Here is a 26088-nt window from a genome sequence, read left to right on the forward strand (position 1 = left end):
CTAATTTGGGTTAAATGTATCACTACTCAGTTTTATCTTTTGAAGTGTTTTCCAAACTGGACTTTGCTCAATGATGTAAGCTTTAGTTGTTATCATTCTGTAGCAGATGCTATCTATGTGTGGTTTGGAGGTGATCTGGAAGAAGATATAAACATGCAATATTATTTGAGAAATAAGGTATTTTTACAGGGTCACATCATAAAATACCTAACATTATTTATTCAACAAGCATCAATCAGTATTGTATATGGGTTATTAGAGTAATAGAAAAATACCTGATCTCTGTCTTTAAGAGATTTCAGATGTGCAAGCCAAAAAATAGAATACTATTAAGAATTGCTTCAACAGAGATCTGTTCCAAGGATAAGAGTAAGGAACACCTAACTGCCTATGGGAGTTGGGAGCACACTTTACAGAGGAGAATAAGTATGAAAAGAAAGTGGATAACCAGTGAAGTTATAAAATAGTATGTATGCACTCTGACAGTTCATGACTACCAATATTTATACTTTAGAATTTGAAAGAAGATTTAAGTAACCAATAGGGCCAACACTGTATATATATGGCCAAATGCTCTTTTGGCCCTAAATGAGTGATCCTGGTAGTTGGTACTGGAAGTAAATTGAGAAGACTTGAGAGGCTAAGTTCAGGCTTGGGAAAGAGTTGCATGTGTTTGGAAATAGCAACCTCTCTGAGGGGAACAGAAGTAGAATATTTGTCAGTTCTACCGAAGAGGGTGTGCATTTTGAAGTCAAGAACCTTGAAGTGTATCAGTGTGTATGTATGTATGGCATTTTCCTCAGGTGACTTACCTTAGCTATGGTGCACATAAGATTAATAGCATTTATTGTGTTGTGTACTGGAAGTATCCGTAGGTTACTACCCAGGAATCTGGAAAAAAAAATTCAAAAGTTAAATAGTTGATATGACTTACATCTGTTATCTTAAGTGGAAAGAAGAGACAAACCTCTTATTGTTTGTCATTTGTTTATTCATTCATGCCTGCCTTATTCCACAGAGGATTTGATATGGCTTTACAGCCAGAACTTAATTGACTAAGAAGTGTTCACTTCTGATTTAGTCTTGCTGGAGAATCCCATATATCAGCATGCACTCTGCAACTTGTCACCCTGATTCATAGACTAGCTATTTGGCCTGCATTTTATTAAATAGGACAGGTTAACATTATAAAGTTTACCTTTTGGAAAAACATAATTCGCTTGCCTAATATAATTCAGAATCGAAGTAAATAAAATAATTTCAGGAAAATAGGTCTGTAGTGCTGTTGTCCATACCTCTGCTGAATCCTGAACATCAGTTTCCATTCCTCAGGCCCATGCAGGGCAGCAGACAGAACCAAAAAACTATTTCGGTGAATGTTAATAAACTTCTCAATTTTGGCTAGAAATGTTTCTTCAGCAGACATAAAGCATTTTTTAGCATCCATCAATAAAAATGCAACTCCTAGGAAAGGTGAGTGTAATATAAAATGTCACTTCGTCATACTGATAAAATTTTTTTTTGTAAACTCAGTAAAATCAACAAAAATAACTATAAGTAAAACATAGCTGTAAGTGTCCAGGCCCTAAACCCATAACAAATGGAAATTACCATAATGAAAGTCTTACATGACAAAATAATTAGGTAGTTCTTTGAAGTGCTCTGTATATAAAAGGATGACTTAATCTAAATATTTAAGGGAAAAACCCTTTCTTGGTCAGTAACCTTTTTTTTTTTTTTTTACTCTAAGGCACTGTCCACAATGAAAGTAATGCCTAATTTTAGTTACATGTTATGATTTTTAAAAGCTGGAAATCAACTAAAGAAAAGTTGTTTTAAGCAAGCCTTTAGTTATTTCTTGGAGAATCTTTTATATCAGAACATAAACTATTATATAAATTAAAACAGTAAGCAGATATCTAGGAACTCTGAAACAGTATCAGGCCTATAAGAATGGTCCAGAAGGGAAACAATCTACTTAGCTCTTTAAAAGATGAGGGGAGGACACAATCTGAGGAAAGCTACTATGTGATTATACTAATTGAATCAACCTGAGCTAAAAATTTATATAATATCTCTGAACCTAAATTTCTTCATCTGTAAGGTTGGAATAATAGTTCTTTGATAGGTTTGTTGAAAGGATTAAATAAGAGACTGCATATAGGGCTCTCTATTCAACCGGGAAAGATGAATTTGAGGTTGGACCATTTTCAGCCTGGAGGTCTATTTCTAGGAGCTTTTGAAAGTGCCTGTCTTCCAAAATCTCTGCTAGAGTACAGGTCTGTTTGTAACCATCCTAATAAAATCCTTCACCTCCATGTTTTTTTTTTTTTATCACTTCTGTCATTTTCCAAGCACAAGTGGAGCTGCCTCCTTCCCATGTCCCTAGCTTTCTCATATCCTAATCTAATTCCTTCCTGTACTTTGCCCATGACTCACAGTTGTACAGTTTTATGATTTCAGGAACATTTGTCCCCATTTGTTTCCTTTAGTTAGTATTTGTTTATATCAATATTATGTTCAGCAAACTCTTGTACAAAATTATGAAAAACATTCTTCTATATTGTTTTTGTATATGGATTTTGACCAATATCGTGATGTTGGTCTCTGTTAATATGGGTAATATTTTAAGTATTGACTGTTGCAGAGGGTGGCTTTGTTCTATTTTCAACTTGGTTCCAAAGCAAGTAGTTTGTACCATCCTCTACCAGACTCCACTGGTTCAGCTTTAGTTCAACAATTGTAATCTAAAAAGGAATATATTCTGTAATTGGCCATATGTACTGCTTTTGCAGCAGTAACAAAGTTTTATACATTTACCTCTCCCAAAAGGTAACACCTTAAGCTTATTACTCAGTTACTGAACTACCAAATTATTAGAATTTACACTTATTTATTAAGAAACTTAAATCAAGGAAGTTAGCAAATATACTGTACCAGAAAGAGAAAATATAATTGATCCATTTTCCACTGTATCTGAATACCGAACTTTATGGCTTCGATTTTCTAGGGCGGTTGCAACTTCATAACTCTTAAAAAAATTTTCAGAAATACAAACTTAAGACATGTTTTAAAGAGTTTAATTAAAGCTAATCAAAAAATTAAGACAAGTTTAATAGCTTCTTTTATAACTATACCACTTAAAGATTGATCATCAACAAGAGATACCAAATGTGCTCTCTATGGAGAAAAAAACTTTAAAAAAAGGTAAAAATATTTAGTTTTGAAAGACACTGTGGTTTGGAAATGAGTTGTGTACTAGTTACGTTACTTAGGGAAGAAAATAAGGACAGTATTAAAGAATTAAACTATAAGAGCAAGCACAGACTTCTCTTTGAAAAACAACTTGAAGATGGATTCTGACATGCATTAATGTATAAATAGAAGGTGTATGGTGATGTGTTTCTTAGATGGTTGACAGAACCATGAAGTGCCATACACAGTACCACAAGGAGACAACCAATTCTCCAATTCATGTTTACATTACAGTTACTTTTAGTATACTTTTCAAATGTTTTAAGCCTTAGGTGAGTTAGAAAACATGAAGACAGCAATAGGACTTTTGGTTTAAATACTAAGCGTTTCAAAATTCATCTAATTTCCTATTCTACCCACGTAATTAGATATTACCCGAAGCACTAAAATAGACGTGGTTTATACTAATTATGAATTGGTTAAAACTCAAGCTTGTTAGTCTCCAAGTAGATAAAAATCCCTTATATAAATTTTATATTTAGCCTCAGAACATGTATATTTTAAGCATACTTAAATATATCTAGAATATCAAGTATTCTAGATATAGAATACTTGATTCCCTTCCTTCCTAAAAAGAGTATTTTATGGTACTCAAACAGATCCTGACCTAGAGTTCAATTAAGACTCTTCGCATGAGTTTTCTGCTGCTGTTTTAAAATTACACATTGCGTCCAGTGATGGCAGATTAAGTAATTTAGGCCAACCCTCCTGCTGAAGGCAACTAGAAAAGCTGGAAAGTTTAAAAAATCTTGAATGCATCAGAGAGTTAGCAGGATAGTGAAAAATTACAAGACCAAGACCTATACAGAAATTCAAAGATAAGAGATCAGCACTTAGGTGATTTTTTTTCCTGAGGGCATCTGTCAGTTCAGGAAGAGAGAGGAGAGGCTGAACAGAGCTTTTGACAAAAGTAGAACAGCTCTCACAGGGGCTGCAGCCTAGCTTCAAACCATTTCAATCCTTAAAATTGTATTAAAGTGATACTGTATTACTAGTGCTCCCAAGTACCTTGCAGAAGCACCCCCTAGAGCGACCCTTCTCAATTAGGTCTCCTCATTTCAACTACAGAACAAAGAAAATTATCTGAATGATTATTTTCTCAATTCTCACATAACTAGTATCATCTAAATGAACAGGAGATAAGCTCCTTTATTACATACAATAGAAGCCTTAGGGCTTGGGTTGCCAGATTAGCAAATAAAAAAATAGAACATCCAGTTAAATTTGAATTTCATATAAACAACACAATTTTTTGATATAAGTATGTCCTGTGCAATATTTGGGATGAACTTACACTAAATTCATTGTTTATCTGAAACTCAGATTTAACTGAGTGTCCTGTATTTTATCTGGCAACCCTGCTTAGGACATTAGAGGTTTAATTCTCTCGCAGAATTAAGTTTTCTCTAGGGGAATATAAAACTATTCTAGGCCTCAAATTATTTCCACAAACAATTTTTCAAATACAAATTCCAACACACAGTTAAAAATAATCAGACATACAAAAACAAAATTACATGAAAGAGAACTATGAAAAACAACAGGTAATAGAAGCAGTCATAGGGGATACATATAGTAAAGATACCATGTATATACTTTAAAATAGCTGTTTACTATGTTCAAGGAGATGAAAGGCAAGGTTAAGAATTTTGGCAAAGAACCAGAAAATATATAAAAGGATGTAACAGATGTGAGTCAGGAAAGTTTCATAAAATTGGAGGCAAATCTTTTTTTTTTTTCTTCGGTACGCGGGCCTCTCACTGTTGTGGCCTCTCCCGTTGCGGAGCACAGGCTCCGGACGCACATGCTCAGTGGCCATGGCTCACGGGACCAGCTGCTCTGTGGCATGTGGGATCTTCCTGGACCGGGGCACAAACCCGTGTCCCCTGCATCGGCAGGCGGACTCTCAACCATTGCGCCACCAGGGAAGCCGAGGCAAATCTTTTAAATGGAAAACAGTTTATTAAGCAGACAAGTGAAGGAAGAAGACAAATGTGAGAAGAACGTAGACAGAAAACATAGACAAAGGTATTCAGACCTGAAAGTATGATTCTTTTAAGTGTGTTAGTTGTGTATGAGTCAGTTAATTTGGAGACAGTGTTAGGAATAACTGATGGCAGATAATTAGGACCATGTATGCCACGCTGATGAATTTCAATTCTGTCCTATCCAGGAGCCAACTAAGAGAAGTATAAAGAAAATAGTAGAAGAAAGTAATAAAGTTAAAATTAGAAAGTACTGAATTACGAAAAAATAGGTAAGTTCAAGAGTTAAGTTTTCAACATAACAAGGAGCTAAGACTAGATTTTCCAAATTATGTTTCATTAAATATTAGTCCCATGAGATATTAAAAGATGTGCCTTATTCAAATAAGACTGGGAAACACTGAGGGAGACCTTCAAGATGGTGGAGGAGTGAGACGTGGAGATCACCTTCCTCCCCACAAATACATCAGAAATATATCTACATGTGGAACAGCTCCTACAGAACACCTACTGAATGCTGGCAGAAGACCTCAGACTTCCCAAAAGGCAAGAAACTCCCCACGTACCTGGGTGGGGCAAAAGAAAAAAGAAAAAGCAGAGACAAACGAATAAGGATGGGACCTGCACCACTGGCAGGGAGCTGTGAAGGAGGAAAAGTTTCCACACACTAGGAAGCCCCTTCGTGGGCAGAGACTGCGAGTGGCGGAGTGGAGAAGCTTCAGAGCCATGGAGAAGAGCGCAGCAACAGGGGTGCAGAGGGCAAAGCGGAGAGATTCCCGCACAGAGGATCAGTGCCGACCAGAACTCACCAGCCCAAGAGGCTTGTCTGCTCACCCACCAGGGCGGGTGGGGGCTGGGAGCCGAGGCTCAGACTTCGGAGGTCAGATCCCAGGGAGAGGACTGGGGTTGGCTGCGTGAACATAGCCTGGAGGGCGCTAGTGCGCCATAGCTAGCCGGGAGGGAGTCTGGGAAAAAGTCTAGAGCTGCCTAAGAGGCAAGAGACCATTGTTTCGGGGTGCACGAGGAGAGGGGATTCAGAGCACCGCCTAAACAAGCTCCAAAAATGGGCGTGAGCCGTGGCTATCAGCGCGGATACCAGAGACAGGCATGAGATGCTAAGGCTGCTGCTGCAGCCACCAAGAAGCCTGTGTGCAAGCACAGGTCACTAGCCACACCTCCCCTCTAGGGAGCCTGTGCAGCCCGCCACTGCCAGGGTCCTGTGATCCAGGGACAACTTCCCCTGGAGAACACACGGCGCGCCTCAGGCTGGTGCAATGTTATGACGGCCTCTGCCATTGCAGGCTCGCCTTGCATTCCGTACCCCTCCCTCCCCCCAGCCTGAGTGAGCCAGAGCCCCCGAATCAGCTGCTCCTTTAACACCATCCTGTCTGAGCAAAGAACAGACGCCCTCAGGCGACCTACACACAGAGGAGGGCCAAATCCAAAGCTGAACCCCAGGAGCCGTGCGAACAAAGAAGAGAAAGGGAAATCTCTCAGCAGCCTCAGGAGCACCGGATTAAACCTCCACAATCAACTTTATGTACCCTGCATCTGTGGAATACCTGACTAGACAACGAATCATCCCAAAATTGAGATGGTGGACTTCAGGGGCAATGATATATATATTTTTTTCCTTTTTGTCTTTTTGTGAGTGTGTATGCTTCTTTGTGTGATTTTGTCTGTATAGCTTTGCTTTTACCATTTGTCCTAGGGTTCTCTCTGTCCATTTTTGGGTTTTTTTTGTTTCTGTTTTTGTTTTTGTTTTTAGCATAGCTTTTAGCACTTGTTATCATTGGTGGATTTGGTTTCTTGGTTTGGTTGCTCTCTTCTTTCTTTCTATTTTCTTTTCTTTTTACTATTATTTTTTAATTATTTAATTAATAATTTTTATTTTAATAACTTTATTATATTTTTCTTTCTTTCTTTCCTTCTTTTTTTCTCCCTTTTCTTCTGAGCCGTGTGGCTGACAGAGTCTTGGTGCTCCCGCTGGGTGTCAGGCCTGTGCCTGTGAGGTGGGAGAGCCAAGTTCAGGACACTGGTCCACCAGAGACCTCTTGGCTCCACGTAACATCAAACGGCAAGAGCTCTCCCAGAAATCTCCATCTAAACACTAAGACCCAGCTCCACTCAACGAGCAGGAAGCTACAGTGATGGACACCCTATGCCAGTCAACTAGCAAGACAGGAACACAACCCCACCCATTAGCAGAGAGGCTGCCTAAAATCATAATAAGGTCACAGACACCCCAAAACACACCACCGGACGCAGTCCTGCCCACCAGAAAGACAAGATCCAGCCTCATCCTCCAGAACACAGGCACTAGTCGTCTGCACCAGGAAGGCTACACAACCCACTGAACCAACCTTACCCACTGGGGGCAGACACCAAAGACAATGGGAACTACGAACCTGCAGCCTGCAAAAAGGAGACCCCAAACACAGTAAGTTAAGCAAAATGAGAAAACAGAGAAATACACAGCAGATGAAAGATCAAGGTAAAAACCCACCAGACCAAAATAATGAAGAGGAAATAGGCAGTCTACCTGACAAAGAATTCAGAGTAATGGTAAAGATGATCCAAAATCTTGGAAATAGAATGGAGAAAATACATGACATGTTCAACAAGGACAAAGAAGAACTGAAGAGCAAACAAACTATGATAAACAGCACAATAAATGAAATTAAAAATTCTCTAGAAGGAAGCAATAGAAGAATAACTGAGGAAGAAGAAAGGATAAGTTTCCTGGAAGATAAAATAGTGGAAATAACTACTGCAGAGAAGAATAAAGAAAAAAGAATGAAAAGAATTGAGGACAGTCTCAGAGACTTCTTGGACAACATTAAACACACCAACATTGGAATTATAGGGGTCCCAGAAGAAGAAGAGAAAACGAAAGGGACTGAGAAAATATTTCAAGAGATTATAGTTGAAAACTCCGCTAATATGGGAAAGGAAATAGTCAATCAAGTCCAGGAAGTGCAGAGAGGATAAATCCAAGGAGAAACATGCCAAGGCACATAATAATCAAACTATCAAAAATTAAATACAAAGAAAAATATTAAAATCAGCAAGGGAAAAACAACAAATAATATACAAGGGAAGCCCCACAAGGTTAACAGCTGAGCTTTCAGCAGAAACTCTGCAAGCCAGAAGAGAGTGGCAGGACATATTGAAAGTGATGAAAGGGAAAAACTTACAACCAAGATTACTCTACCCAGCAAGGATCTCATTCAGATTTGATGGAGAAATTAAAAACTTTACAGACAAGCAAAAGCTAAGAGAATTCAGCACCACCAAATCAGCTTTATAACAAATGCTAAAGGAACTTCTCTAGGCAGGAAACACAAGAGAAGGAAAAGACCTATAATAACAAACCCAAAACAATTAAGAAAATGGTAATAGGAACGTACATATCGATAATTGCCTTAAATGTAAATGGATTAAAGGCTCCAACCAAAAGACGTAGACTGGCTGAATGGATACAAAAACAAAACCCGTATACATACTGTCTACAAGAGACACACTTCAGACCTAGGGACACATACAGACTGAAAGTGAGGGGATGGAAAAAGACATTCCATGCAAATGGAAATCAAAAGAAAGCTGGAGTAGCAATTCTCATATCAGACAAAATAGACTTTAAAATAAAGACTATTACATGAGACAAAGAAGAACACTACATAATGATCAAGGGATCGATCCAAGAAGAAGATATAACAATGGTAAATATTTATGCACCCAACGTAGGAGCACCTCAATACATAAGGCAAATGCTAACAGCCATAAAAGGGGAAATCGACAGTAACACAATCATTGTAGGGGACTTTAACACCCCACTTTCACCAATGGACAGATCATCCAAAACGAAAATAATTAAGGAAACACAAGCTTTAAAGGATACATTAAACAAGATGGACCTAATTGATATTTATAGGACATTCCATCCAAAAACAACAGAATACACTTTCTTCTCAAGTACTCATGGAACATTCTCCAGGATAGATCATATCTTGGGTCACAAATTAAGCCTTGGTAAATTTAAGAAAATTGAAAACATATCAAGTATCTTTTCTGACAACAACACTATGAGACTAGATATCAATTACAGGAAAAAATCTCTCAAAAGTACAAATACATGGAGGCTAAACAATACACTGCTTAATAACCAAGAGATCACTGAAGAAATCAAAGACGAAATCAAAAAGTACCTAGAAACAAATGACAATGAAAACACGATGACCCAAAACCTATGGGATGCAGCAAAAGCAGTTCTAAGAGGGACGTTTATAGCAACACAATCCTACCTTATGAAACAAGAAACATCTCAAATAAACAACATAACCTTACACCTAAAGCAATTAGAGAATGAAGAACAAAAAAGCTCCCAAAGTTGGCAGAAGGAAAGCAATCATAAAGATCAGATCAGAAATAAATGAAAAAGAAATGAAGGAAACAGTAGCAAAGATTAATAAAACTAAAAACTGGTTCTTTGAGAAGATAAACAAAATTGATAAACCATTAGCCAGACTCATCAAGAAAAAAAAGGAGAAGTCTCAAACAGACTCAAATAGAATTAGAAATAAAAAAAGAGAAGTAACAACTGACAGTGCAGAAATACAAAGATCATGAGAGATTACTACAAGCAACTATATGCCAATAAAATGGACAACTTGGAAGAAATAGACAAATTCGTAGAAAAGCAGAACTTCTGAGACTGAACCAGGAAGAAAGAGAAATTACAAACAGACCAATCACAAGCACTGAAATTGAGACTTGATTAAAAATCTTCCAGCAAAGAAAAGCCCAGGACCTGATGGATTCTCAGGCAAATTCTATCAAACATTTAGAGAAGAGCTAACACCTATCCTTCTCAAACTCTTCCAAACTATAGCAGAGGGAGGAACACTCCCAAACTCATTCTACGAGGCCACCCTCACTCTGATACCAAAACCAGACAACGACGTCACAAAGAAAGAAAACTACAGGCCAATATCACTGATGAACATAGATGCAAAATCCTCAATAAAATACTAGGAAACAGAATCCAACAGCACATTAAAAGGACCATACACCATGATCAAGTGGGGTTTATCCCAGGAATGCAAGGATTCTTCAATATACACAAATCAATCAATGTGATACACCATATTAACAAATTGAAGGATTAAAAACCATAGGATCATCTCAATAGATGCAGAAAAAGCCTTTGACAAAATTCAACACCCATTTATGATAAAAACCCTCCAGAAAATAGGCATAGAGGGAACTTAATGCAACAGAATAAAGGCCATATATGACAAACCCACAGCCAATATCATTTTCAATGGTGAAAAGCTGAAACCATTTCCACTAAGATCAGGAACAAGGATGTCCACTCTCACCACTAATATTCAACATAGTTTTGGAAGTTTTAGCCAGAGCAATCTTGAGAAAGAAAAATGGAGCTGGAGGAATCAGGCTCCCTGACTTCAGACTATACTACAAAGCTACAGTATTCAAGACAGTATGGTACTGGCACAAAAACAGAAATATAGATCAATGGAACAGGATAGCCCAGAGATAAACCCACACACCTATGGTCACCTTATCTTTGATAAAGGAGGCAAGAATATACAATGGAGAAAAGACAGCCTCTTCAATAAGTCGTGCTGGGAAAACTGGACAACTACATGTAAAAGAATGAAATTAGAACACTCCCTAGCACCATACACAGAAATAAATTCAAAATGGATTAAAAACCTAAATGTAAGGCCAGACACTATAAAACTCTTAGAGGAAAACATAGGCAGAACACTCTATGACATAAATCACAGCAAGATCCTTTTTGACCCACCTCCTAGAGAAACAAATAAAAACAAAAATAAATAAATGGGACCTAATGAAACTTAAAAGCTTTTGCACAGGGCTTCCCTGGTGGCGCAGTGGTTGAGAGTCCGCCTGCCGATGCAGGGGACACGGGTTTGTGCCCCGGTCCAGGACGATCCCACATGCCGCGGAGTGGCTGGGCCCGTAAGCCATGGCCGCTGAGCCTGCACATCCGGAGCCTGTGTTCCTCAACGGGAGAGGCCACAACAGTGAGAGGCCCGTGTACCGCAAAAAAAAAAAACAACAAAAAGCTTTTGCACAGGAAAGGAAACCATAAACAAGACGAAAAGACAACCCTCAGAATGGGAGAAAATATTTGCAAACAAAGCAACTGACAAAGGATTAATCTCCAAAATATACAAGCAGCTTATGCAGCTCAATATCAAAAAAAAAAAAAAAATCCAAAAATGGGCAGAAAACCTAAATAGACATTTCTCCAGAGAAGATATACAGATTGCCAACAAACACATGAAAGCATGCTCAACGTCACTAATCATTAGACAAATGCACATCAAAACTACAATGAGGTATCACCTCACACCAGTCAGAACGGCCATCATCAAAAGATCTACAAACAATAAATGCTGGAGAGGGTGTGGAGAAAAGGGAACCCTCTCGCACTGTCGGTGGGAATGTAAATTGATGCAGCCACTATGGAGAACAGTATGGAGGTTCCTTAAAAAACTAAAAATAGAACTACCATATAACCCAGCAATCCCACTACTGGGCATATACCCTGAAAAAACCACAATTCAAAAAGAGTCATGTACCACAATGTTCACTGCAGCTCTATTTACAATACCCAGGACATGGAAGCAACCTAAATGTCCATCAACAGATGAATGGATAAAGAAGATGTGGCACATGTATGCACTGGAATATTATTCAGCCATAAAAAGAAACGAAAGTGAGTTATTTGTAGTGAGGTGGATGGACCTAGAGTCTGTCATACAGAGTGAGGTAAGTCAGAAAGAGAAAAACAAATACTGTATGCTAACATATATGTATGGAATCTAAAAAAAAAAATATTCTGAAGAACCTAGGGGCAGGACAGGAATAAAGACATAGATGTAGAGAATGGATTTGAGGACATGGGGAAGGGGAAGCTGAGATGAAGTGAGAGGGTGGCACTGACATATATACACTACCAAATGTCAAATAGAAAGCTAGTGGGAAGCAGCCGCATAGCACAGGGAGATCAGCTCGGTGATTTGTGACCACCTAGAGGGGTGGGATAGGGACAGTGGGAGGGAGAGGCAAGAGGGAAGGGATATGGGGATATATGTATATGTATAGCTGATTCATTTTGTTATATAGCAGCAACTAACACAACAATGTAAAGGAATTATACTCCAATAAAGATATTAAAAAAAAGTTAAAACAAAACAAAAGAAACAAAAGAAAAAACAACAGAAGCCAGAATCCAGTGAAGATATTTTCAGTACACTGAGAGAAAATATCTGTAAATCAAGTGGAAAATATCTTTCAACTTGGAGCAACTTGAACTCTTATACATTGCTGATGGAAATATAAAACCATAATCCCTGCATTTAGTTTTAGTATAGCTATATAGTTAAATGGATTCAGTGTTCATTTGTAGTGAACTTTGAAAAACAGTTTGTAATCTCTTATAAACATACACTCATCATACGACCCAGCAGTTCCATTATTAGGTATTTATAAGAGAAATTCAAACACATCTTAACAGAGACATACATAAATGTTCAGAGCAGCTTAATTCATAATAGCCAAAAACTGGAAACAACCCAAATATCTATCTATTAGTGAATAGATACACTGGCATACACTCATACAACACACTACTACCCAGCAAAGAAAAGATAACAAATTATTGTTATATGTAACAACATGGATGAATCTCAGAAGCATTATGCTTAATGCAAGAAGCCAGACACAAGAGTACAAACTGTATCATTCCATTTATATGAAGTTCTACAACAGGCAAAACTAGTTATAGTGATAAATCAGACCAATGGTTGCTTGAGGTGGGGAACTGGAAAAGGACTGACTACAAAAGGGCATGAAGGAACTTTCTGGAGTGACGAAAATGTTCTATATATTTTGATTGGGGTGATGGTTACACAGGTATACACATTTGTCAAAATTCATTAAGCTGTACATTTAAAATGTATTTTATTGTATGTAAGTTATACCTGAATTAAAGTGATTTTTAAAACATCTTGCAAGATCAAGGGGAAGACAAAAATATAGTTGATCCTTGTACAACACAGGTTTGAAATGTGTGGATCCACTTCTGTGTGGATTTTTTTCTATAAATACATGTACTATACAATCTGAGGTTGGTTGAATCCTCGCATGCAGAACTGCTGATACAGTGGGCCAAATGTAAAGTTAAACGTGAAGTTTTGAGGGAGGGAGTGAGGGAGTCACTGCCTATAACCCCACGTTGTTCAAGGGTCAACTGTATTTGGATACTAACAAAAACTGAGAGGATCCTCATTTAGATAATTTCTAAATTATATTCTTCAGATAAAAAAGAAAATGATCCAAAATGGAAAGTCTGAGCCAAAAGAAGAAAAGAAGAGCAAAGAAAGTAACAAAGACATGAGTAAATCTAAACAAATGCTAACTTTAGAAAATAATAGCACTTTGTTGAGTTAAAAAATTGATAGAATTAAACTGTATATGATAACAAAATATAATACAGAAAAGGGTAATTGGAATTAGTGTTCTAAGATTTGTTTGTCATTTAAGAGGAAGATAAAAATAATTATTTACTTTGGATTTTGTGGGGCTAAGTATACATGTTAAATTTCTAGGGTAACTATTAAAAAACATAAATAGAGCTGTTTAAAGCCAGCTAAGAAAAAACTATTCAAAGCTAGTTGAGAAAAAATTACCTCAAAGCTAGTTAAGAAACTAGCTAGTTTCAAAGCTAGTTAAGAAAAAAATGAGAAAAAATTACCAATCAATATAAAAGGAGGCAAAAAAGAAGAGAAAAAAGAAACAGAGAAAAGGTGGGACTTCCCTGGTGGTCCAGTGGTTAAGAATCCACCTTCCAATGCAGGGGACACAGGTTCGATCCCTGGTTGGGGAACTAAGATCCCACATGCCACAGGGCGACTAAACCTGTGTGCTCTAGAGCCTTGCACACCACAACTACTGAGCCTGCACACTCTGGAGCCCACACGCCACAACTAGAAAGAAGCCCGCGTGCCACAATGAAGAGTCTGCACACCACAATGAAAGATCCTGCATGCTGCAAAGAAGATCCCGCATGCCGCAACTAAGACTCGACACAACCAAATAAATAAAAAAACAAATTAATAATAAGAAAAGAAAAGGTGGGACAAAAAGGAAAGAAAAAAGAGAAGAAAGCACAAAACAAGCACATTAGCATGGGTTGCTGTCTCCCTCTCTCAAAATCAGTCTGGAAAAGCTAAAGAAACAAGAGAGAAATATGGATTCCAGAAACCTAACAAAAAGAAGCATGAAAAATTCCAATGAACCTTGAGGCTGTCTTAAATGGGTATTTGGTATGGTGCTAGATGGCTAAAGCCAACAGAGCAAAGTGCAGCTTGAGGCAGCAGTGAATGGATAGGGTGAATAAAACAGATCGTATTCAGAGTCTTATTCTAGCCTCTCTGTTTACCATAGAATAATCATTTCTTGCCCCTTCATTCTAGACATTAGGTGGTGTCCATAAGATAAACATCAGGGCAATGGAGAAATCCTGTTGGCTGAGGAGTTAAAAACAGTTGTGGAATGACCAACTGCCCTCAGGCATTCAACTCCCATTCCCTCCCCAACCAAACTGTAGGGAGACAGCCTCCTCCCAAGGCCACTAAGTCTAGACAGATCAGTTTCTGTTGTTTACCTTTCAAAAAACCTTAAGTAATATATATGTGCATATGCATTGTTTCTGTAATCACTTAACATCTCTATTAGAATAGGCTTAGTGAGAAAAAAAAAAGGAACTTAGAAATTTTCCAACCTTCAAATATTTAGAGAAGTAGGAAAATGGATGCAGGGACATTCATAATTTGTCTTTAAAACACATTTTAGATTATGTACTTGCCGATTCACACAACTTTGGATAATCAAGCTAAAGATATTTAAAAATATTGTTCTATTGCTTTTAATTTTAAATTCAAGATCAATGGCCCAAATGCCTCTTTTACCTTAAGCGATGAGCTAATAATAACGGTGGTTGTCCATTTAATTTTTTCTTTTCCATCACTTTCAGCCATCTCTCTGTATCAAACCAGCTTCTAGTGGTGCCAATAATCTGAGAAAAATAAGAACAAAAAGAACACATAGAAATGTTTGCTTGATGAATGAGTAAATTACAGAAAGAAATAAAATTAGGGTAATGGAGACATTCTAAAGAATATTTGAAAGTCAAAATTTGACACTGATGGGACTTCCCTGGTGGTCCAGTGGTTAAGACTCTGCACTCGCAATGCAGGGGGCCTGGGTTCCATCCCTGGTCTGGGAACTAGATCCTGCATGCCGCAACTAAGAGTCTGCATGCCGCAACTAAGGAGCCTGCATGCGGCAATGAAGATTCCGCACGTGGCAACGAAGATCCCATGTGCCACAACTAAGATCTGGTGCAGCCAAATAAATAAATATATATTTTTTTAAATTGGGACTTCCCTTGTGTCACAGTGGGTCAGAATCCGCCTGTCAATGCTGGGGACATGGGTTCGATCCCTGGTCTGGGAAGATCCCACATACCATGGAGCAACTAAGCCTGTGCACCACAACTACTGAGCCTGCGCTCTAGAGCCCATGCACCACAACTACTGAAGCCTGCATGCCCTAGAGCCTGCACGCTGCAACTACTGAGCCCATGCACCACAACTACTGAAGCCTGTGCGCCTAAAGCCCGTGCTCCACAACAAGAGAAGCCACTGCAATGAGAAGCCTGCACACTGCAACAGAGTAGCCCCCACTTGCCGCAACTAGAGGAAGCCTGCGCACAGTAACGAAGACCCAACACAGCCAAAAAAAAAAAAAAATTGACACTGAAAAAATATCTGTCTTGTTATACATTAAGCTCATTCAATATTATGCTTCCTATTAAGAATTATTAAAAGCAATGGTTCCCATTTCAGAGCATTAACTTAAAGAAGGAAGACCCAGCATTTCCATGAAGCCTTCTCTAATGATATTTCAATTTTTTATTTTCTTCCAAACTAGTCCACAGTAGACAGTTTATAAACATTTTGTTATTTGATTTAATTGGCATCCACAAACCAGGCTTTTCCTTCCAGCAGAGGCAGTTTGTGGCAACAAGAGGAGAGAGAGGAAACTGAAGTGATTCAAACTTGATAATAAAATTAAAGGCTGCTCAGAGTAGAGACATAACTATCACAAAACAAAAGATCAGTTAGAAATGGAATGAGAATGTGTATACACACATATTTAAATATATATATATCTTACGAGGAATGCTCAAAGGAAAACACAAGAAATTTCACACTGAACTTCAGTTTGGGCTGGGTTTTGAGCAACAAATGTGAAAAGAAAAAGAAAGTATTTATATAATTTTACACTTTAGGAAATTCAGGCTGAGAGAGGATGGTGGCAAAGGTCATATACACCTACAGAGTGAAAATGAATGGGCAGAATGGACATGTTAACAGTATTAAGTTTTCCAATCCATTGACACAAGATGTCTTTCCATTTATTTGTGTCTTCTTTCATCCAAGTTTTGTAGTTTTCAGTGCACAAGTCTTTCACCTCCTTAGGTAAATGTATTCCTAAGTATTTTATTCTTTTTGGTGCTCTTGTAAATGGGATTATTTTCCTAATTTCCTTTTCATATAGTTTGCTGTTCCTATATAGAAATGCAACTGATTTTTATATGTTGATTTTGTATCCTGCAGCTTTGTTGAATTGATATATTTGTTCTAACAGTTTTTTTATAGGATCATGTCATCTGCAAACAGGGACAGTTTTACCTCTTTCTTTCCAGTTTGGATGCCTTTTATTTCTTTTTCTTGCCTAACTGATCTGGCCAGGACTTCCGGTACTATGCTGAATAGAAACGGTGAAAGTGGGCACATCTGCCTTGTTCCTGATCTTAGAGGAAAATTTTTCACATTTGAGTATGGTACTAGCTGTGGGCTTGTCATATATGGCCTTTATTATATCAGGTAATTTTCTTTTATGAGTGAATAAGCTCTAGAGATCTGCTGTACAACATTGTACCTATAGTCAACAATAATATATACTTAAAATTTTATTAAAAGGGTAGATCTATATTAACTGTTCTTTCCACAATAAAAGAAAAAGAAAAAAAGTGAATGAGTCCAATGTTAGATCTATTCCTTTTTCCTCTTCCTTTTTCATTAATACCATGTTTATTACCTCTTGCCTGAGCTACTATATTTACCTCCTAACTGGTCTTGCCTCCTTTCAAATCTATTCTACAAACTCTTCCCAAATAATTTTCCTAAAACTTAATTTATAACTAGATTACTCTTCTTTTTTTAAAAAATTTATTTATTTTTGGCTGCATTGGGTCTTTTTTTTGCTGCGCGTGGGCTTTCTCTAGTTGCAGTGAGCAGGAGCTACTCTTCGTTGTGGTGTGTGGGCTTTCATTGCGGTGGCTTCTCTTGTTGCAGAGCACGGGCTCTAGGCATGTGGGCTTCAGTAGTTGTGGCACACGGGCTTAGTTGCTCCACTGCATGTGGGATCTTCCTGGACCAGGGCTCGAACCCATGTTGCCTGCATTGGCAGGCAGATTCTTAACCACTGCGCCACCAGGGAAGCCCATAGATTACTGTTCTGTTCAGAAAACTTTAATGGCTCCCTAAGGCTTAAGAAATCAAATCCAAATTCTTTAGCCTAGTATTCAAGCTCCTCTCCCCAAAGACTGATGCCACGTTTCCTTTCCAGAATTACTTCCCACTAACATGGGCAGCTTCACTGACATGCAATCTGTGGAGTCACACAAGGCTCCACACTTAAAAGGATCCTGTACTTGTCTTATTGCTATTATCCCCTATTGCTGTCTTGAAAATGTTAATTTTTAAACAAGAGATCTTATGTTTTCATTTCACACTGGGCCTGCAAATTATATAGTCAGTCCTGCCCATTATACCAAAGAAACCCTATACTTTCTCACCTCACTACCATGCCATACTATTTACTTCCATCTGAAACAACCACCCTGATCTCTGCCTGCCAAAATTCTACTTACCTTTTAAATACTCACTTTATTTACATCACACTCAAAATGATAAATTACACGTAAATTAAGACCACAAGGAGATATTTTGTACGCATGACAGCCTTCTTAATTAGGGTTCTGGGATATGAAGCTCTAATGCCCTAAGACAGGGGTCAGCAAGCTTTTTTGTAAAAGGCTGGAGAGTAAATATTTTAGACTTTGTGGGCCATACAGTCTCTGTTGCAGTGACTCAATTCTGCAATTGTAGTGTGAAAGCAGCTACAGATAATAAGTAAACAAATGAACATGGCTGTATTTCTTAAAACTTTATTTATGGACACTAAGATATAAATTTAATATAATGTTCATGTGTCACAAGTATTATTTTTCTTTGATTTTTTTCCAGTCACTTGAACCAGAACTATTCTTGGCTCCAAGTGTGGAGGGCCAGATTTGGCTCATGGGCCGTAGTTTGCCAAGCCCTCCCTAAGACATCCATGATATGACTTTACTTTTCTTCTGTACATCTAGAATGGTACTAGTCATCTACCAACTTTGGTAGAATTGAGAAAATAATCACTCAAACCATATTCTACAGGTTTAATTCTCTCATAGAACTCCTGTTGAGAATGGCTGCATTAGAATGACAAAACTTAGAATTAAAAAAAAAAAAAACTGGTAAGGATATGAAGCAACAAGGACTCTTATACATGGGTAGAGTGCAAATTGATATGACCATTTTGGAAGATGATTAGGCATTATTGGGGTAGATAATCTGTGAGGGGTCTTTAGTGTCTGCATGTTTTTGCTGGGTATGTAAATATAAGCCCCTGATTACTCTTTATCCGGGCCATTTTTCACTTGCAATGAACATTGAGGAATGAGGCAAGCAGACTTGTTACTACTAATTAACAAGTGTTCTTCCCTTCAGTGTTTCTCTCTGTTAACACAACCAATTGAATGTACATTCACCTAGGTTTACTTATGTTATTCCCACACCCCTGCGGAATTTGGGGGCCAGAGGAACGAACAAGAACCTGAAACTTTGGTTACTGCTTTTGCCACAAAATTTTAAAAATCTTTTGTTTCTAATCCAGGCATCTTTTATCTTCTGCCAGCATTAATAAAACGGTAATAGGTTAGCTTGTTAGGTTGCAAGTAGAGTAAAAAGACCTTTCACAGTTCTTGACAGGCATTATCTATTAAAGTTGAAAATACACATAAATTATAACCCAGCAATTCCAATCCTAAATATATACTCAAAAGAAATGCATGCAATGTGTACTAGGAGACTTGTATAAGAATGTTCATAGAAGCATTTTTTTTTACTTTATTCCTCATACTTTTGTTTAAATTTTCTTTTTTTAAAATAAATTTATGTATCTTATTTATTTATTTTTGGCTTCGCTGGGTCTTTGTTGCTGTGCATGGGCTTTCTCTAGTTGCAGCGAGCAGGGCCTACTCCTCATTGTGGTGCACGGGCTTCACATTGCAGTGTAATGCAATGTGCAGTGGAATGTGAAGTAGAATCTCAAGTTTTCTGTAAATCTAAAACTGTTCTAAAAAATAAAGTTTATTTTAAAAAAAATCCTACCTCTCCTTCAAGGCCCATTAGAAATTCCGCCTTCTGCAAGAAACTATCTCTGTCTCCCTCAAACTAAATGAGACCTCTCCTTCCTCAGAATCCACTTTACAACACCTGTTAAGCACTTCTCATATTTTGCCCCATAAAATTATTTATAAACGTAGTTCATTTCCCCTAGATCATAATCTCCTTAATGTCAACCAAATTTGTAATCTCCATGTTACTTAATACAAAATTAGTTTAAAGCAAAATTTAGAAACCAACTAATCCAAGTGAAAGTAACTTTCAGTGATGGTGAGCTAATATTTCCTAAGGCAATTTTATTCTCCTTTTGAACAATTCTAATAATTAGAAAGTTCTCCCTGCTGGGTTGAAACCAGCTGCTCTATAATTTCCTCATTCATTGCATGAATGAATGAATGACAAGTTAATAGCTCTATGAGAGCAGAGACACCTGTTTTATCCAATACTGTACCTCCAACACCTGGCACAAAGTAGATACTCAAACTTTGTTTATGAATGAGTAAATGGCTGTCTGGGGGAACGACTGAAATTTTTATTTCCTCCCATACAACTTAATTTACTGTCTAGCTAATAACAATCCACCTGATAATACATCCACAAAACATACAAGCAAACCTCATTTTATTTTGCTTCCCTTTATTGTGATTTGCAGATATTGTGGTTTTTGTTTGTTTTGATTTTTTTTGACAAATTGAAGGTTTGTGGCAACCCTGCCTTGTCAGACTATGATTAGCTTTTTTCTTTTTTATAAATATATTTTATTTATTTATTTTTGGCTGCCTTGGGTCTTCGTTACTGCACGCGGGCTTTCGCTAGCTGCGGTGAGTGGGGACTACTCTTCGTTGTGGTGCATGGTCTTCTCATTGCGGTGGTTTATCTTGTTGTGGATCATGGGCTCTAGGCTCACGGGCTTCAGTAGTTGTGGCATGCGGGCTCGGTAGTTGTGGCACACAGGCTTAGTTGCTCCGCGGCATGTGGGAATTTTCCCGGACCAGGGCTCAAACCCGTGTCCCCTGCATTGGCAGGAGGATTCTTAACCACTGCGCCACCAGGGAAGCCCAGACTATGATTACCTTTTGAAAAACTACTTTAAAATGAAAGTACATACATTATTTTTTTAGATACAAAATGCTACTGCACACTTAACAGACTACAGTATAGTATGAAATAACTTTAATATGCACCAGGAAACAAAAAAACTTCATGTAACTCGCTTTATTGCTAAGGCCTGGAACCAAACCCTGCAATATCTCCAAGGCATACCTGTACAGTCATTTAAATCCTCACACCCCTCTATACAGGTTTAATAAACAATTTTAACTAATTTAACTAAACTTAGAGGTTAACTAATTTTATGCACTAATAAGTGAGAAAGGAATTGGGGTCGCAGACCCCCAGAAGCGTACTATTAACGACTGAGAACGCGTCAGATAAACAGGGCTGAGGCAGCAAGGTTCCCTCAATCTCTCCGGGGAAACGCTCTTAGACTAGCAACCAAGCCCCACTCATCGCTGATTGTGAGCCACTCACCACACCTCCAGGTGGCCCGTTCCCTCATCTGCAAATCAGGTTGGACCCAATGGCCTCTTAACGCCTTTGCCAGGTCCAAGGCCCTAATATTCTGGGCTTCCGTCATTACGGTTTTGTCTTTCCCAAGTTTTCAAATTTAAATAAATTTAACATTGCACAACAACCTCCTGTACATCGCTAACCCGCTCAGTCTCCTCCGTCATCAAGTGGAAGTCTGGCCTACAGTGGTTTTCACGGCCTCTTCGATTTTTTTTTTTTTTTTTTTTGCGGTACGCGGGCCTCTCACTGTTGTGGCCTCTCCCGTTGCGGAGCACAGGCTCCGGACGCGCAGGCTCAGCGGCCATGGCTCACGGGCCCAGCTGCTCCGCGGCACGTGGGTTCCTCCCGGACCGGGTCACGAACCCTTGTACCCTGCATCGGCAGGCGGACTCTCAACCACTGCGCCACCAGGGAAGCCCCTCTTCGATTCTTTTTAGGACTTTCTCCCGCTCTCGGGAGTGGGAGGAGGGAAGAGGTTACGAACACCGCCCGAAGTCAAATATAAATTCGAGGGGTGGAAGACAGAGCTTCAGAAAAGGAGGCAGTTCTACAATCCTACATGAAAAACCCAAGAAAACCCCTTTCCACACGATTCCCAAAGGAAGAAAAGGCTGGGGAGGATCCTTTCTCACCCGCCAAAGCCCTGAGGTAAAGATCTGATCTCGGGACGTGTGAGGAAAAACCACACTGGAAAAGAACCAAGAAAGAAAAACGCGAAGAACCACGTTCTCGGCAGCCTCATCCCCAAGCCTGCAAACACACCTGATCAGCACGGCGTCCAGGACAGCTCCGCCGCTCCCACACTTCCAGAGCCTTCCGCGAGAAGCTCCGCGGGCGGAGCAGGAAGCCCAGGCGTGTTCTCTGCGCTCGGCTGCCTCAGCCCCCTCTGCTTGCAGGGCTTCTGCGCAGCCGCAGACCCCGTGAACCACGGCCCGACGTGCCCCGCTCTTTAGAGCGTAAAATTTGCTCCAACCGGTAAGAGATTAAGAAAAAGCCGAGGGATTTTTCATGTTAGATTGAGTTGCCTGCAGTTGATTTTTCACAATTTTCTTAAATTTAGGCTCAATTCTTGTAGTACCACTGTGAACGTAAAATCAGGGTGACCTCTGGTTTATCCAAATTATGGTAAAAATACATTTTCATTAATGGCCGTAAATGTAACTTATAGAGGCCTTTGTATTTCCTCTTGGGACTCCATTTTTTCCAGACCTAACTGAAGCTCAGCAAGTTATTAGGCACTGGTGCTCACAATTGTAAAAATTCAAAAGTAAAGAAAAAGAAAAGCCACCATTTGCCTAGAGCCTAATGGCTAGAATGCAAAACTATTTGTGTCTTACTTTATAAAATATGGGGGAGAGTGCTCCAGGAAAAAGTCCTTTGGTGCACACTTGTAATGTGGATTAATTATTCCGAGGTAGCCCTTTTGTAAGTGTGGAGTTTCCTATAACTGATATTATAATTCGGTGCCCTCTTTTGCTGCCTCTGGACAGTTTGTTAAGGCATGGCAAAACTTATTACAAGAGTCAGGACCTGGCTGGAGCCACACCTTCTGGGTTTGAGAGCTCAAGGAATTGAGTCAGCAGCTGGTGTGGGCTGGAGGACTCTCCTTGGAAGGTCCTCACGTTTCAGAGCAGGCTAATAGCAAAGGGGTAGGGGAGACATCCAAGATTAAGCATCGGAGGGTCTCCGTGGGCTGAGTGCAGGACAGCAGTTCCCTCTCCAACTGTGATACTACAAGGAGACTAGGCTGGGTTGAGAGCAGAGACTCCAGTTGTGGTAGGGAACCTGGCAAGTGCAAAGAAGGGTCCATTCTGGGGAGGGTACTGAAGTTCTGGGCAACTCACCAGAATAGGGAGGGAAAGGAAAACTAATCTTATTGAGAACCTACTCTGTACCAGGTACTATACCAGCTGCTTTACATACATGATTCTATTAATATTCTTCATAGATGCTGTAAAATTTATGTTATTCTCATTTTAAAAATAAGAAAACTGGAGCTCATAGAGATTAAGTTATTGGGCCTGATGATATAGCTAGTGAGAAAAGGGCTGGGCTTCAAACCTAAGTTGTCTAGGCCACATCCCTACCTCTACAGCTTTTTCTTAAAAACCAGTTAGGCTTTTTAAAATTTCCACCATGCCGCAGAAATTGGTCTTGTCAAGGTCCTTGCTAAATTCAGCAGTTTCAATACTAATTTTACTTGGTCAATCAGTATCATTTGTTGCAGTTGATCACTTCCTCCTCTTGGAAACACGTTCTCCTTTGGCTTTCCCACACCATGCTCTCATGGTTTTCCTCTAACCTCACAGGCTACTTTGCAACATCCGTTAATTGTTTTTCCCTCAATACCCAACCTCTTGGAAGCACCCCAAGTGCAATCCTTGGACCTCTTTTCTTATCTGGCTATATGGTTGACCCTTGAACTGCATGGGTCCATTTATACATGAACTTTTTTCAATAAATATACTGGAAATCTTTTTGGAGATTTGTGACAATTTGAAGAAACTCACAAACCGTTAACCTAGAAATATTGAAAAAATTAAGAAAAAATTAGGCATGTCGTGAATGCATAAAATATATGTAAATATTAGTCTATCTTTACATAGACATGAGTGATATTTAATGTAAAATTAATAATGTTAGTTTTCTTACTGTTCTATAACTTTGCTTTCAGAGTTATATTACTGTACAGTATGCCTCTTTCTCATAGCTGGAGAAACTGCATATCAGGCTATTATCACAGGTAAGTGTGTCTTTTTAAGTAACAATGTTTCCAGTATTTTATTATGAATATGACTGCAATAATGTATGCCATAAAAATTTTTTAATGATTCATTCATTAGTGTATAGGCTAGGTTACTGTGAAGCAATTGTATCAAAAACATTAGGCTACCATAGAACAATCATATTGCTGCTTCTTTACCAATGCATGAATTGTTATACTTGTAAATAAAAATTAATTTATTTTTCACATTATCTTTTCAGTTTTGATGTCTAGTGTTAGTAATACATACAACATCCACAGTGTTTTGTATCATGTAAGACAATATTGATGTAGGTACTGACAGGTGACTCATCTTGTAAACAGATGATGGAAACTTACTGTATCAATAAATACTGTACAGTACTGTAAATGTGTTTTCTCATGATTTTCTAAATAATATTTTCTCTAGCTTACTTTATTGTAAGAATACAATATATTATATAAAATATATGTTAATCGACTGTTCATGTTATTGGTAAGGCTTCCTGTCAACAGTAGGCTATTAGTAGTTAAGTTTTGGGGGAGTCAAAAGTTATGCACAGATTTTTTTTTCTTTACTATATTTTATATATATATATATTTTTAATATCTTTATTGGAGATACAGATATTTCTTTACAATGGTGTGTTAGCTTCTGCTTTATAACAAAGTGAATCAGCTACACATATACATATATCCCATTATCTCCTCCCTCTTGAGTCTCCCTTTACACAGATTTTTGACTGTGCCTCTAACCCCTGCGTTGTTCAAGGGTCAACTGTATTCACTCTTGTGGTGATCTCATGAACTCATGGCTTTAGATGTAATCTGTATGCTGACAAATCCCAAATTTCTATCTCCAGACTTAACTTTTCTCCTGAACTCCAGATTGGTATATACAACTGCCTATTTAATATTTCCACTAACAGACATCTCAAATTTCACATGGCAAGACAACTTTTAATTTCCACCCTGCAAAGCTGTACCACCCAGAGTCTTCCCCATCTCTGTTAATAACTCACATTTTTCCTATTGTTAGATTTAAATACCTTGCCCCATCAGGAAATACAATTTACATCAGGTAAATACATCAGGTAAATACATCAGGTAAAATACATCAGGTAAATACAATTTACCCCATCTCACCCATCAGGAAATCTTGTTGCCTGTACCTTTAAAATATATCCAGAGCCTGACCACCTCCCTTGTCTTAACCACTATCAACTCTCACCTGGATTATTGCATTAGCCTCTTAACAGGTCTCCTTGTTTATGTATGCCTTGCTCCCTAAAGTATTTTTCAACATAGCAACCAGGGTAATCCTCTTAAAACAGAAGATGGATTTTGTCTCCTCTCTGCTTAAAACCCTCTAATGGCTCTCAGCTTTCTCAGAATTAAAGCTAAAGTCCTTATGATGACCTACAAGGCCCTATGTGATCCAGTTTCCCTATTACCTAGCCAACCTTTTCTACTACTCTCTCTCACCTGCTTCTACTGTTCCAGCTACATTGGCCCCCTTCCTGCTTCTCGTACCTGCCAGGCATGCTCCTGCCTCAAGGCTTTTGCATCAGCTTTTCTGTCTGAAGTGCTCTCCCCTGAGATATATTCATAACTCACTCTCTCTCCTCTTCAAATCTTAGCTGTCGTCTTTCCAGTAAAGCCCACCCACCCTGACTTCCTCATTTAAAATTGGAACCATTCTTGATCTCTCTTAGCCTGCTCTATGTCTTTTTAATAGCATTTGTCACCTTCTAACATACTATATAATGTGTGTACTTATTATGTTTATTGTTTATAGCTGTTCTCCTTTCACTGGGATGTAAACTCCACAAGAGCAGGAATTTTTGTCTCTTTTGTTCGCTGATGAATCTCTTTCACCTAGAACAATGTCTGGTAC

The 26088-nt window shown here is 38.5% G+C and overlaps 1 protein-coding gene and 1 non-coding gene across 2 annotated transcripts; one reads left to right on the top strand and one right to left on the bottom strand.

Annotated features, from left to right (window-relative positions):
• Nucleotides 1-25735, bottom strand: C1H1orf146 (chromosome 1 C1orf146 homolog). Its single transcript, XM_089909591.1, has 6 exons — nt 25677-25735; nt 22081-22135; nt 2938-3031; nt 1296-1464; nt 813-891; nt 1-135 (listed from the first exon to the last, which is right to left on the bottom strand). Exons 1-6 carry the CDS (start codon nt 25733-25735, stop codon nt 1-3), a joined length of 591 nt encoding a protein of 196 aa, XP_089765717.1.
• On the top strand, nt 15513-15585 carry TRNAA-CGC (transfer RNA alanine (anticodon CGC)). The gene has a single exon. It is a non-coding gene; the product is annotated as a tRNA-Ala (tRNA).
• Nucleotides 25736-26088: the final 353 nt, after the last annotated feature.

The sequence above is a fragment of the Delphinapterus leucas genome, chromosome 1, assembly GCF_059928025.1.
Source record: "Delphinapterus leucas isolate spDelLeu-1000000601 "Yukka" chromosome 1, BTC_Dleu_Yukka2, whole genome shotgun sequence".
Taxonomy (NCBI): domain Eukaryota; kingdom Metazoa; phylum Chordata; class Mammalia; order Artiodactyla; family Monodontidae; genus Delphinapterus; species Delphinapterus leucas.